The 15,337-nt window shown below is 40.6% G+C and overlaps 1 protein-coding gene across 3 annotated transcripts in view; it reads left to right on the top strand.

The window, feature by feature from the left end:
- MARCHF1 (membrane associated ring-CH-type finger 1) overlaps window positions 1–12,846 on the top strand; it is a 134,080-nt gene extending 121,234 nt beyond the window's left edge. For 2 of the 3 annotated variants that reach the window (XM_061419256.1, XM_061419254.1), the window contains exon 4: window positions 7,763–12,846. In XM_061419256.1, coding sequence (XP_061275240.1) covers window positions 7,763–8,061 — 299 coding nt within the window. In that variant the 3' untranslated portion in view covers window positions 8,062–12,846. Of the gene's footprint in view, window positions 1–4,564; window positions 6,355–7,762 lie in introns of those variants that run through there. The other variant, XM_061419255.1, reaches the window with a different exon arrangement.
- Window positions 12,847–15,337: the final 2,491 nt, after the last annotated feature.

A 15,337-nucleotide genomic window follows, 5' to 3' on the forward strand; every position in this document is an offset into this window, starting at 1 on the left:
GGCCACAAGGAAGGGGAAGGAGATGAACAGGATGACTCTCATGTCATCCACATGCAGATTGCTCAGAAATTCTCTCTTAACTCATTTATTCAATCCCACTTCTGACACATGTGAGCGGATAGTGTTTGTTTATTTCCCGTGACCCATGTCTCCTGTTTTTGTCCCTCTTGAGTCCTCCTGGGTGTCCTTTTGTCCCCAGATGTTGTTTCTACGCTGGTAATGCCCTTCCCCTAATCTCCAACCAGACATCTGCCTGCCTCCCGACTTATCCATTTAAAGGTCTCCCAGGCACCCAGACTAGTGTGTCCAAACTCCTAACCCTTCCACCACTTCCCACTCTGACCACTATGGTAAAGACACTGCTGCTGCTGCTGCTAAGTCACTTCAGTCGTGTCCGACTCTGTGCGACCCCATGGACTGCAGCCCACAAGGCTCCTCCACCCATGGGATTTTCCAGGCAAGAGTACTGGAGTGGGGTGCCATCGCCTTCTCCAAAAGACACTGCTAACCCTCACTAACAAAATGCAACCCAGCTTTCATTGCCGTCTCCCCTTCACTTCCAGTTTACATCAATCACCAAGTCCTATTTATTTAGTCTGCCCCACAAGCCTCTGAAATCTGTTGGTTTCTCTCCCTCCTCACTGCTACCACCCATGTAGTAGCATCTCTTTTACTCGAAGACTGCAACTGCTTCTTGCAAGACTTTCTCTAGTTTGCCCACCTTCAATACATGTCCAGAAACATAATCACAGCAAGTTCAAAACATAAATCTGACCACATTCTGTCCCTGTTTATCCATGATTCTCAAAACACACCCTGGATTCTGGGAAGGAGCTATGCTGACCCCATGGCCTGGATGAAGCCAGCCTTGCTGAACACTGGTTCACCCCCAGACCTGCTCCCAGACCCTGCTCTGCTCCTCTGTCTTGGGGACACATTTCCTCCCAGCTTTTCGTGTCCACCCTGCACACCAATTCTCATGCTCATGTGTCATCACACACTTCCTTGTCCTTAAATTTCACTCCCTCCCAGAAACCCAGATCAGCTCCCTGAGATAGAATAACTGCTACTACCTCAGCAACTCTCAAAATGTGGTCCCCAAGCCCACAGCATGAACGTCACCTGAGTGCTTGTTAGAAAGGCAGACTCCTGCCTCTCCCCACCCCGGGCCTGTGACTCAGAGATTCTGAGGGTGGAGCCCAGCAAGGTGTGTGCTCTCTGAGCATGGGGAACACGTGCTCCTGCGCATCCTGTACCACCCCAGCCTGGCTGCCCATCGAATCACCTGTGCACCATCTGCACCACCACAAAGCGTCGAGCTCTATTCCCAGAGGTTTACACATAATTAGCCCTTACGTGATCCTCTTGTGCAGTCAGGCTGAGAAACTCTGCCCCCAGGAGACTTCCCACACCCTGTTGTGATTGCGCTTTTAATAGTCTGAGTTTTGACCGGGTCAGGCCATGTCTGTCTTGCTCACCAGCACAGCCCAGGTGCTGAGCGCTGTATCTGGAGACCAGCAAGGGAGCCAGTCAATGTAGGAGGGTGAATTCTTTGTATACAAGCTTTTCTACTTTTTTTCTTTTCTTTAGACTTTTTCTGCAAAATATTTTTTCCTTTTCTCAGTTCTGGGTAGATGCAGGATTTCATCCCACAGTCTCCAGTGGACTATCACCCAGGGTTATCAGCCATTATTTCCCAACAGAAAATGCTGCATGGTAATCAAAGATCAGCTTTCCAACACCTGTATCTATCAATATTTATACACATGGTATATAAGGTCAGTTGTCTACCATATACTTGTAAACATTATTTTCAGTTTCTTAAAAGCAAGTGAAAATGAGATAGCTTTTATCTTTGGTGTTCAGATTTTTTGAATTAGGAAGCAAGATCTTTATCATGAACCAGACTCCGTAGTTATTCCTACAGAGTCACTAGCTAGAGGGACAGTAATTTCAAGTGGGACTGAGGGGACTTTTGTAAAAGTTTTTGGTTTTTTTTTTTTTTTTGTAAAAGGCTTTCTGTATTTGCGTTCAAATTGTATGTAACGCCTGACTTCCCAAAGTGCACATTATCAGGTGGTGTAGACATCTTTGTGAGTTGTTATTAATCTTCCTTTGGCTTTGGAACTGTGAGAACTGATCCTGAACTGGCTTTTAAAGTTTTGGGGGAAAAAACTGCATAATTTAAAAGTCAAAATACTTAAAATCCATCTTGAAAACCTTCAAAAACCTTTGAAGAAGAACAAATTGCCTTTCTTTAACCAGAATGGAAGTTGAATATAAAACAGCAACATCTTCTGAGCTGTAATAACAAGACTATCAGGAAAAAGTCTTTTGTATGTTGAGTGACTGTCCTTTTAGCTTAAATATGCATCATGCTCCAGATTCCTCTCTTTCTATTTCCTGTGATGAAAAAGGCAAAAACAAAAATACATGGTACTTGAAACTTTAATATCCTAAATTATCCATGTTGTCAACTCTAATTTGGGGGAACAATTACTCCCCCTGCCTTATCTTTACATATTCTAGAAGAATGCTTCAGGGTACTACTATCTGTGTGCTGAAAACAAATCACAAAAATAAGGCCAAGAAAATGAAGCAATTCACGTTATCTATGAAAGAGACTGTAGGTGGAGAGTTAAGGCTGCTCCAGGACCATTTAAATGCATAGAAATGAGGGAGTAGTGTAGCAAATTGATTTTGTTTACATCTGACTCCCTCACAAGCCTCCAAGAACATCCAGGGTTGGACTGCACCTCCCTGCTGGCTGTTAACATCTGCTTTGAGAGCATCTTAAAAATCACTTCCCTGCCATCCGTATAATATTTTCCTTTTCGGCACTGTTGTTTAAACATACCTTTTTAACAGAACTATACATGCTGTTTTGTTAATGACCTCAAAGTGGTAAACGCCTACTTGGGCTAATGATTGGAAGGCCCGCCACAGTCTACTTCTGACTTGGTCATGGACTAGTTATCATGAATAAAATAATCACTCTAAAGCTTACTTTTTCTCATTTGTTGACTAAGTTGGACTGACTATCCTCCAATGTTTCTTTCTAGGATTTGTTTCTCAAAAATATAATGAGCTTGACCTTGCTCATTGATAATTGATAAATTATCAGATAAATTGAAACAAAGTGTTTATACAAATACTGCACATGTATCATCCATGTTTATTCACAGTCAATATTACCATTAAAACTAGTTAAGGAGAAGACTGTAAATATGTGAAATGGGCTATTTCCCTGTGCAAAATCCCTTCGTTCTTGAAGGAAACACCCTTTGTGAAGCCATTAACCATAATAAAGGAAATCTTAGTAAGATCTGATTTGTAAAGAAATTGAATATGAGTATGGGTTATTTGGAATCTGGTTGTTTCTTAGCCAGGAAAAGGGGGGCTTCTGAGAGTGAAAATAAGGAAATGGTGACTGTAAAGGAGATGAAAGAGACAGTCGGTGGCAGTGATCCTGTTGGTGGAAGAACTCTAGTCTTAGGTTCCTGAGGGTAAATGCCCTCCAACCCAACCTGTCTTCTGATCCTGCCTCATTGGAAGATGCAGTGAGGAAGATCTGGGCAATTTTTTTATGCAAAAAAAAAAATTACAGATTTTACTCTTCCATCATGTTTATTCCTTCATTCAATCTCTGTAAATACAGTTACTTTTACCTGGACTTCCTAGTTTCCCTCTCTGGCTTGCTAGAAAAATCTCGCCTTAGATACAGAACATATGATGAGCTGAATGGTCAATGTACTTTTCTTTGTCTGAAGTGCTTTTACTCGCTCTTCAAATACCAGTTTCTTTACAAAACTGTGTACTGATTTCTATGGTTCTGGTAGCACTGCACTTTCAGGCAGAATGCAGCGTTTTGGTTCATCTAAGTCTAATTTGTGAAGTCTTCAATGCCATATCACAGGACAAATCTAAAGTCTTTCCTGGAAAACCGACTGGCATGTCTATTGTTTTGGGATGGCGTGGATGTTGTTGCAGCCTTCAAGTATCATGTCACACATATGCAATTATCAAAATGGTGAAAGAAGTTATTTTGACAAGTGTGTATTTTATGACTTGAGAGTTTATTGCCCATTCTTGTAAGATTGACATGATGATATGGAAAGCAAATGAACTGATTGAAGCTATCTGAAGGGCAAGATTCCCATTTCCTTAGAAAATGATGGTTCACAGAATATCTGCTCCTCCAATTCTTGCTCAAGAATTTCCAGGCATCATCTCCTATCAATACTTAAGAGGTCAAGATGGGCAGAGAGTTGATTCCTAAGTCTCTAGGAACTCCTGAAGCAAGATCTCAAGCACAAAGGCGGAAGTAGAGATAAATCATAAATCCTTGAACTTCAGAGTAAAGAAGAGATGGTTGAATTGTTTGAAGCTGGATTTTCCAGATTCCTCTTCTGGACTGGCAAGTAGGGTCAACTTTGTGCTCTTGACAATTTTGAGTACATGCTCCAGCTTCAAAGAATTCTTTGGGTTACACAAGGGGTCCACTCTGAGCTTCCCTTCTTCACCTCCACCCTTCCTTACTGTGTACATTCTTTCCTCTTCACAGAAAACAGCATAGAACTGACTAGTCCAACACAACTGAATGGGAAGACAGTGTGCTGCCTCTCAATAAAAAGAAGCAAATGCATCTCACCAATGAAAACAACATCAAAAAATCCATTTAGCCCCATTTTGGCATCTTCTCTTAAGATATCCTTATCATGAGTTTTTAAAAATAAAATCCTAAAATTGCTCAATAATATCAATAATTTTTAAAGGAAACAAAAATCCTGCCCACTTAGTAAAAGGCAAAGAGAAAAATCAGCTGTCTCTGAAAGAAGGTGGCCATCTGGATAATGGGTTTGCACTCAAATGGCTTTGGCTCTGGGGTGGGGGATACTCTGTACTCTAAAGTTTGTCTAGAGAAATTATGGGAGCTTTGACTCCCCAGGAAAGTAAAAAGGAAGAATGACCTGAGTAGAGGAAATAGATTCAGAGATACCTTGTGAAGGAAAAGTACCAGGGTCAGGGTCTCCAAGGTCTGGCAGCTGGTTACTCCTGACTCTGACTCTCAGGCACGTCATGGACTCTGGCCACTGGGTCTGGGAGGAGAGGTGGGGCAAGAATGGAGTCTTCTTCAGCCTGTCCATCAATAGTGCCACTTCACTTGCAAGGGAAGAAAGGCTGTCACTTTTGGTTATATTGGAAAGATTGAGGCACAGCTGTCAAAGTCAGAACTTTGATCATTAGAATGTTCATTCATCCTTGAAATGTCTACTGAGCAAGGCAGTGTGAAAAACACAGACCAAGAAGACGCAGATCTTGCATGTGTCAAGATAATGGCATCACAGAGAATAACTCACGTCAGTGACTCAGGCCACACGTGTAAGAAATAACGTGAAAGAGTGAGCACATCTATTTCTGGGTGGAAATGATTTCCCATTCAGGTTTGTGGGATAGGTAGACACACAGAAATGGAGAAGCAAAATCCTGAGAAAAGAAATATCATGGGCAGAGGCTCAGAGGGGAAAATATCCAAGCAGTTTTAACTTTCAGTGTGAATAGAAATCAGAGGGAAAGTGAGATGTCATGCATGGGGATTTCCCTAAAAATGAGACAAAGCACATTTAATCTACAGCTTGCCTGTGGTTAACATTTTTCTAAACAAGGAGACTACTGCTCAATGGAACAGCTGAGAGCAAAAATCCTTCTAAATTTAAAGAACTCCAAGATGTTTAATTTGTATACTGAATCTTCCCTGCAAATTTCCAAATAAAGAAGCGTAAGTGATCATCTTCTGCAACAGGGCTTCTCAGCCTCAGCAGCACTGACATTTGGGACTAGGTAAACTACTTGCTGTGCTACACATTGCAGGCTGTTGACAGAGCAGCATTACAGGCCTCGACTTACTAAGTCAGCAGCACCTGTGAGAGAGTCGTTTCCTAGGCAGGTTGATAAGGAGTCTAGGGGTCCCTAAGGAGAGAGGGGTCTGGAATTCTCAAGGAGGAAGAAAGGGCAGACTTTTTTTCTTTCTCCACATTCCTTAGGATTATATAACAATAATGTATCCTGCCTAAGGACAGTCTTTGGATTCAACCTTCTGTTATCTTAAAATGTTAATTATGGGAGTAGACCTGGTCTTTACAAGGATGTATCTTGCCTGAGGACATTGTTATCTTAAAATGTAAATTATGGGAGTAGGTCTGATGAGGTCTTTACAACCTCCAGATATTCTTTGGATTATATAACTTCATTGTTAACACTAGCAAGCGGGTACTCTTTCTGCCCCCTTCTGATGCCTATGTCAGAAGCTTTCTCTATCTCCTTTATACTTTAATAAAACTTTATTACACAAAAGCTCTGAGCGATCAAGCCTCGTCTCTGGCCCCAGATTGAATTCTTCTCCTCCGGGGGCCAAGAATCCCGGTGTATTTGCATGAGTCAACAACCTTTCACCTGCTCAAGTGTCACCAGGTGGAACAATCCTCTCTAGACACTGCCCAGTGGCCCAGGGAACACAATTACACCCTCCCCTGCCCAGCCGGGAGATGCTGGTGCCCAGATTCACTGACTCAAGTCTGTTCTCCTGGCACAGACATGAGTGAAGAACAAGGCAAACCCGTCAGTGTGAGGCAAACAAGGCACAGTGTCCGTTTTGAAAGTATATGTAATTATTATATGCAGGATGCTTCCTGTAACTCTACTCACTGTTACAGGTAAATGAAGTCTGATCCCCTAGACTGTGGTTTCCAACCACCCTTCTATTTGACAGCCTCTCACACGACTGAAGGCAGATATATCCTCCACACCATTCTAATGTTGGCAAGATGTGGTCTCCTGACCATCATTTATTACACACTTATAATCATGCATGGCCTAAATACTGTTACAGCAAACTCATTGTGAAAGAAAGTTCATTTCTAGTTATGATGATGGAAATTAAGATAAAACATTGATGCCTAAGAGATGGTTCTCAGTTACAAAATATAAGATGTATAAAACAAATGACTGAAACCCTAAATCTTATGCATGTCTGTACCCAGGAATTTCTTCTTTCTGGTGAGATGTAGCAGCTTCTGTGTCTCTCGCTTTTTTTTTTTTTTTTTTAAATTTTAAAGGTAATGCAGGTGGGGGCGGGGGCCTGTAGGTACAGTCCCACACACAGCTTCTGTTACCTTAAGAGCATTAAGTCTGATTCTTTCACTCAGTATGTACACTATCCTTCCTTAAAGATTTCACTGTAAACAATAAGTGCTGAAGTCAAGTATCAAAATCCAGTGTAGTATCTGATGATCACAGTAGGTTCTTGATGGTAAGAGGAATGAGACATTAGTGGTAGGTGAGAGAAGTCATGTGCAATTTTAGCAATACTTTGAGAATACTTAAAGCAATTAAGTAGTTTTTGTTATTATTACTAGTTGTTAACAATATATTTCTGATTTATGTCAACAAGCGGGCATAATCCTTTAAGGGCTTCCCGGTAGCTCAGTGGTAAAGAATCCACCTGCAATGTAGGAGACATGGGTTCGATCCCTGGGTTGGGAAGATCCCCTGGAGAAGGAAATGGCTGCCAACTCTAGTACTGCCTGGGAAATCCCATGCATAGGAGAGCCTGGTGGACTATATAGTCCATGGGGGTCACAAAAAGATTTGTGACCAACTTAGCAACTAAACAACAGCATGGTCCTTTGAAGGAACCATAGGGGGAAAAATAATCAAATCTATCAATAATGACTCAGTGATAACATTCTCTTTTCTTTGAAAGGTGTCCTCGAATGGCCATTTTGGACAAAGCTGGTTGTGGTGGCCATCGGCTTCACAGGAGGTCTGGTCTTCATGTATGTACAGTGCAAGGTCTACGTGCAGCTGTGGCGCAGGCTGAAGGCCTACAACCGCGTGATCTTCGTGCAGAACTGCCCGGACACAGCCAAGAGGGCGGAGAAGAACCGCTCTTGCACCGTGAGCATGGACACCAAGGACGCTGGGGCGGTGCCCGCGTTGCAGACAGGGCCCACCGCACGGCAACCCGCGGAGGCCGGCCCCACCGAGCTCATACCCGTGTGACGGGGCCAGCGGAGGCCTGCCACCCAGAGTCCAGCCTGTCACTACAGACGACAGAAGCGATCCTGAGTAGTCACCCTCTATCTTCTCTCCGCTTTCTGACCCATTTGTTCTTACTTTGCTCAAAAGGAAAGAAGAAAACACCAAATGACCAGGATCCCATGAAACAGTCTCAAGTGTAAAGAGGAAATGTGGAAGTTAGCTGGAAAATGATTTCTGGGACAATTAACCACTGGCGCAAGGGATGCTTTTAGGCAATGCGGAAAGCCTGAGTGGACAGACCCATGAGTCTTCACAGTAGCACGGAAAGTTCCAGAATAAGGACTTGAGTTGAACGTGCGTTTCTTCTAGGGCCTCATGATGCTAACTCTCTCATCTGGAAATGACAAACGTATCTGGGTTTAAGCTTGAAATTGTCTGCATTATCCCTAAGGCACATCAGACACAAACTTGGAAGATGCATATTTTGATATTCATACTTTGACGGCTAACAGGTTTTTATGGCTGTAGTGGAGTACAGTTTGTTTTGACAGGTGTATGTTTTTAAAATAGATGCAAGACACATTTGAAGATATTAATACTTGAAATTATGTTTAAATCATGAAGAGTAGATTTTCAAAATATTTTGGGATTTAATTAGCTCTGTTAAATACCCAGAAGCGCTGTATACTCCACTTGGACCCTCTGAAACAGCACTGTCCAACAGAAATGTAATGTGAGCCACAAAGGCTGGCTACATACGTAAATTTAAAATCTTCTAGTAGCACCATTAGAAAAAGCAAAAATACATAGGTGAATTTCGATAATGTTTTATTTAGCATTATATACCCAAGTTATCACTTCAATGTCATCATTATAAAAAATTGTTGAGTTATTTTACATCTCCTTTTATGAACCAAGGCTTCCAAATCCAGTATGCATTTCATCCTTACAGGGAATCTCAATTCAAATCCACTGTATTGGACAGAGCAGCCCTAAAATTAGAGACAAAGCCTGTTTTAAAAGTTGAATCTTTCAAAACAGCACTTCATTCTTTTATCCAAAGTATCACAAATGTTACTTTACAAAGCACTAATCAAATGAAGTATCTTAATAAGAGTTAGATAAAGTTATTATTTTTTAAAGGGTAAAAAAACTATAAAGCAATCTACCCATGACAAAGTTTTGAAATTAACTTATTTGCTACTATGAAGTACTTATAATAGGGGAAATAAAAATTTAAGTCAAATGTACTTTCTTAAATCCACATAAGGTGTCAACTTGACAGATGAGTAGTTATGACCAAGCATTTAGCCTGTATTTTAAAGAGCTGACAGTATTTCCCTTGCTCAACTGGGAAGCAAAAACATTCAACATTCTGTGATAAGTAATAAATTGAGTTGTTTAGGTTTGACAGATGAGTTGATTATTATATTCTTTGCATATTCATGTAAACCTGAAGCGTGAATACTGCAGTGAGCTAGATTAATGATTATAAATATAGTGGCCTGTCAAAGAGAGATGTCTTACATGAAACAAGGTGATTTATCTTTGCTAGCTGTTGTTATTATTGTGAAAAGGCAACCATGATGGCATAGAACCAAAGCATGGGTTTCGCATTGCACAAATCTGGGTATCACATTGATGTACTTTGTAATTGTCAGTGTGCTTCTTCCTCACAGGTTACCGTAGGAAAAAGGAAAGAGAAATAGCCTTTTACTGACGAGAAGGATGATATTATATTAGTAGTGGCTGACACTGAGTCCAAATAGTACCAGTTCTTAGAAATACAGCAAAGGTCAACAGCGTCAACTTTGTGTGTGCATGTGGTGTGTGTGTGTTCCTGTATATACAAGAGAAAAATGTCAAAGTGTCAGTCGGGCAGCAAACAAGAGGTTTTTTAAAGCTCATTTTTCTTAAAACTTGTTGAATGAAGGCACAGGAAAAAAACAGAAAACTTGAGGCAACTAAACTGGCAACTAAACTAAAACTTCTGCACAAATAAAAACATAGTGGTGTAATTAAAAATATATGAAGCTTAAACTGGACTTTGTATTAACTTGTTAATTTCCATCTTCAAGGTTTAAGACATATACATTCATGGATAATGAAGCTTTGGGTGACTTAACCATGGCACTTCACCCAAGGGACTAAACGTGATTCATTTCTTCTGCTAACTTTCCTAAACAGTTTACTAATCCATGTCTACTGAGGTTTAGCAACGGCAACAGTTTCACAAGTTCCTGAGGGAACAAAGTCGTCACCAGCAAACAAAGAACTGTTGAGCTCTCTGTCCTCTGCTCTGTAAGGGAAAGGATTATTTACACCAAAAATATCATTTAAATTCTGCCCAAACTTTAGAAAGATAGGTAAGTGTATGGCTCATTGCACAGTGGAAGATGATTGGCTCACATGAGGCCTGGTTTATTTAGGGGCACACTGAACACTAGAATGAAAAATAAAGATAAGCATTACTGTATTAATGGTAAAAGAGGACACGGCGTTTTAAAACCACATGTACATTCTCAAAATTAACTTGAATAGGCTTTGACTTTCTTGAAATGACAAAATATAGAGCTCTCTAACAGGATAAAAGTCAGCATTATTCTGCTATTCTTTTATAAACCCTGAACTCTCGAATTTAAATTCTTAAAGAGTTTTCTCATAATGGCTGCTGAAGGTTCAAACAACTGAAATAACTGTGTATTTAAAACCTAGTGTTGACTGTGTTCTTTCATACTGTGTGGCGATGGTCTCTGACCTTTCAGTGACTGGGTGTGGCTTTGTGAAAATACTTCTGTGGACTGGATATACTCTTCAAAAAGAAAAACTGCTCTCTGGAATGCTCTTCAGTTTTTTGAAGCATGTTTACCTGCTTATGTAAGAAATAAAATGGAATTGAAACAAAGGACTTAAATTGAAGAATAAATTGATAGTTCTACTAAAACCTTGGCTTTTTATAATCATGACTGTGGTATTACCATTGCCATTTATACTGTTAATTTTTTTTTAAAGATCTGTCACTTTTATTGTATAAGCTCAAGTATTAAGTTGTAAAGAAATGCAATCCATATTTTTTTTTTAAAAAGTGAAGCCCAAAAGGAAATTAAGCTTAAGTACAAACGAAACAAAAATGTTCCCATCAATTTGGGATATAAAACAATGGAGAAACTGAAGGAAGACAGGTGTACACAGTAAAGGAGTCTTCTAAATGCTGCAGGATTATATCTCATCCTGAGCTGCTGTTCATGGGATTACAGTCCCAGAGAGACAGCTGCATAGTTAATCTGTTTTGCAAAAGGTCCCTGAACCATCGATATATTTTGACTGGAAAACTAGACCATTAGAGCAATGGCATCACTAACATATTCTAATTGTCATGGACGTGAGGTGGGGCAGTGTTTCATTTGCCTGACACAGTTCACCTTTCCTTTCATGCCAATTAATATTTTGGAACAAAGTAGAGCTCTTCAAACTTAACATTGTCATTATTGTAGTTGTCATATCATTGTGCAGGACTTACATTTTAATTAAGAAAGACGGAAACCAATTTTCTTTCCTTTTATGTCAGCCCAAAGGTGCTATTTTACATATCAATACAGTTGAGAGGAAGTACTGTTCTTTTGGGCTGCAGTGTTTCCTCCACATCTGAAGAAAGCCCATTTGAAACTGCATTAAAACAAATGAAAAACATTAACTGTGTGCAATTTTGGGGATTGAGCATTTGTACTTTTTTTGGTTTTTCCTAATTCTCTTGCATTAACAATTTACTGTTTTGTGAAATATGCGTACTAAGACAAATTAAGGAAAACAAATAATTCCCTGTGAAAAAAGACTTTGTATATTAAATAAGTGACCCAAACTTTTGTTGTGATTTATTTTTTGCCTAACTTACCTGAATTTCTTCAGATCTGTATCTGTAACATTCAAACAGCCTTGAGTTCTTAAGATTCTGCAATGGTCTGGGTTTTTAAGCAGGGTCTGAACATAATTTTAAGGCCAACATAGGTTAACATATGGCATTTTAGAAAGGATTAAATAGGTGCATTAATAAGAGAAAATCAATTAAAATAATCTACACAGACTTTCAAACTGTTTTAAAGAAAAAAAAATTAAGAAAAATCAGAATGTAATCCAGAAAAAGATTCTCTGATGAATAAGGCTTGGATATACAAAAGAATGTAACAGTATTTTCCTACCCAGAGGTAATAAAAACTAAAAGAGGGACTCTAATTCAAACCTAAGAGGGTTAGTGATCAGTGAAGAAAACATCCCCCCTGAAGATCCAACTTTTAAGCCTGAATTCAGGGTCTAATTGGATGCGTTCATTCTTCTGTCCAAACTGAACATGCGCATTTGTCTTCTCAGCCTCCCAAATTACAACAAACAAACCTAGATCATAAATCATTGTCACTGTGTGTTTAGCTAGTGACCTAAACCGGGAGCTGTGACAGAGATACCAAGGGCAGCAAGGATGGGGTAGGCTCCTTAACCCAGGGAAATGGCAGGGCAGGAAGCAGAGTCCTGAACAAGACACGGCAGCAAGATCCAGCCAGGGGGGAAACAAGTCTGTGCTAGAGTTTAAGACAGTTCACCCCTTACAGAGGTACCCAAGGAAAGATGAACAGAGGTGCCAGCTCCTCGGGAGTCTTGCCCCAAAGGGAAGGCACAGGAAGAAAAGGGGCACATGATGCAGTAACACCGCATAAGGCGGGGGCACCCTGTTGCCGAGAAGCCAGGACCATGGTGCAGCAAAGCCGTTTCACAGCCTGCAGCCACAGCGGACTGAGAAGGGAGTCTCACAGTTGATCAGACCTGGAAAATAAGGGGGCAAACATGTAGTGCCCTGTGGGAGCTCCGCACAGTACCCCACGCCCTCCTGTTCAAGAAGACCACACAGCACTCTTCTGAGGCTTAGGAACGCCATGTGCCAGCCTGGCCTCAGAGGACACACACGGTCATCAGGGGGCCAGCACCAAGCTGTCCCCACCTGGGACATGGCTTGGCCACCCTAGGGGAGGACAGGCAGACAGTGCGTCTGAAACGAGGCCATACCAGGGCATGTGGAGAGGACGGCGGCAATCAGAGCACCTCAGGCCTCTCTAGCCACGGTGGTTGTTTAGTCTGGCCATGGTACAGAATGTGGATTTCATTCCAAACATGCTGGATGTCAATGTAGGTTCATCAGTTATAACACGTGTACCATCTGGTGGTGGATGTTGGTAAGGCAGAGGCTATGCATGTGGGGCTAGGGAGTATATGGGAAATCTCTTACTTCCCTCTTGATTTTAATGTGAACCTAAAATTATTTTGGGGTCAAGAATAAAATCACATCCTATCAAAAAAACATGCCAAAGAGGACACCCATTTGATCTTCTGTCCTGAAGCATAAGGACTACAAGAGTAGAAAACGCTATTTAAGGTGAAGAGTCCCAGAGAGAGACCAATGTCTGCAAGGCAAGGAAGCAGCCATGTATTAGGAATAGCAGCTACAGACAGCAGTTAGTAGCTGAGTTTAGAAATGTATCATAAGCCCAAGTCCGTGGAGTTCAGCGTGCTGATTTAGACCAGGGATTGGCCAACTCTGGCAAGCAGGCCAAACCTAGCCTGTGGCCTATCTGGGTACGGCCATGACATACATACATAAGTATATGCAACAGACACTACATTTGGCCTGCAATATCTAAAATATTTACTATCTGCCATTTATTATCTGTCCACCCCAAGTTTACAAAGACGTGCCAACAAAGTGTTACTTTTCCTCGGTTCCATGTCCGTGGACTAGAGAAGCTATCTCTCAAAGGTTTAACACTGACAGAAAAGGGGACGGGACAAGCATCACTGAAGAAAGAAAGAACATGTTCCACAGACAATGGTTCAGGGGACCATTTAGGAGCATTACTCTAAAGACACATGATCTCTTAGGTTACTAAGGTCTAGCCAGGAGTGACATAACAATTATGGTCATAAATTCACTCAACAAGCACTTATCTGTTCTGGTTCCAAGCAGTACAGCCTGTTATATTTTCTGCTTTGATAGCATAGGAAAACTAGAAATAAATGTTGGAGGAGAATGTTCTGCCATTTTCACAAGTTATTCTTGTGAAATAAGACAGTATTTCTTTATAAGCATCAACAGTAATGCTTTTTAAATACCAGACTGGATAAAGCAGTTTTTATTCTCTTTACTGTAATTTATGACTCAGTTTTTGTAGTAGTTTTGAAACAAAAAATGAACTCCCTTCCCCCAAGAAGGAAATTTTCCAATGACCAAAGAGATAAGAACTTACTGCTGCTGCTGCTAAGTCGCTTCAGTTGTGTCTGACTCTATGTGACCCCATAGACAGCAGCCCACCAGGCTCCCCCGTCCCTGGGATTCTCCAGGCAAGAACACTGGAATGGGTTGCCATTTCCTTCTACAATGCGTGAAAGTAAAAAGTCAAAGTGAAGTTGCTCAGTCATGTCCGACTTTTATCGATTGCATGGACTGCAGCCCACCAGGCTCCTCCATCCATGGGATTTCCCAGGCAAGAGTACTGGAGTGAGGTGCCATTGCCTTCTCCATAAGAGCTTACTATATAACCATAAAACCATACTTCTGCATGGATTACTTAAAGCCAAAGCAAGTCAGCATTAGTTAAATCACCAAACATTAAATAATAAGAACCTTATGTAAAATTATAAGTTTTATTTTTAACCTTCTGAAGTAAAAAAGCTGTTAACAAGACAGTTGATACCTGGTTACCTCATACAGAATTTTTTTCCCTTGAAAATGCACTTTCACTGCACTCTTAAGAAAACAGGCCAGAAGAAACTTGCATTTAACAAGTTCTGTTAAGAACATTCTACCACAGTCATGTTTTCCATGATGCTGGAAACATTGAGTTACATCTCAATTTAACCTCTCTCAGAAGAAGAAATAAAACAACTGAAATAACTAGTTCTCTAATCTTTAGTTCTGTTTCCACAAATAAAACCTAATACTTTTCACAATGAGAAAGTAAAAAATAATATACAAACAAAATTAGCCAACCTGAAATCATTTATCCCCTTTATCTAGATAACAGGAGATCCACATAACAATAAGTTGGTGGCTCTTCTTTAACCATTTACCTAACTCTGGGTCAAAGATAATAAATAACAGCAATGTACAATCCGTAAGTGTATATAAATTCTGTATCACATTTTCCCTATTTTATAAGGAAAGAAAACAGGTTTGATGTGTAAGAGGAAGAACAGTGAAAAACACTGCTAAAAGGCAGTTTTGCTGTCATCACTGCTTACTCAAGAAGTACCCACG

Source organism: Bos javanicus, chromosome 6 (genome assembly GCF_032452875.1).
Source record: "Bos javanicus breed banteng chromosome 6, ARS-OSU_banteng_1.0, whole genome shotgun sequence".
Taxonomy (NCBI): Eukaryota; Metazoa; Chordata; class Mammalia; order Artiodactyla; family Bovidae; genus Bos; species Bos javanicus.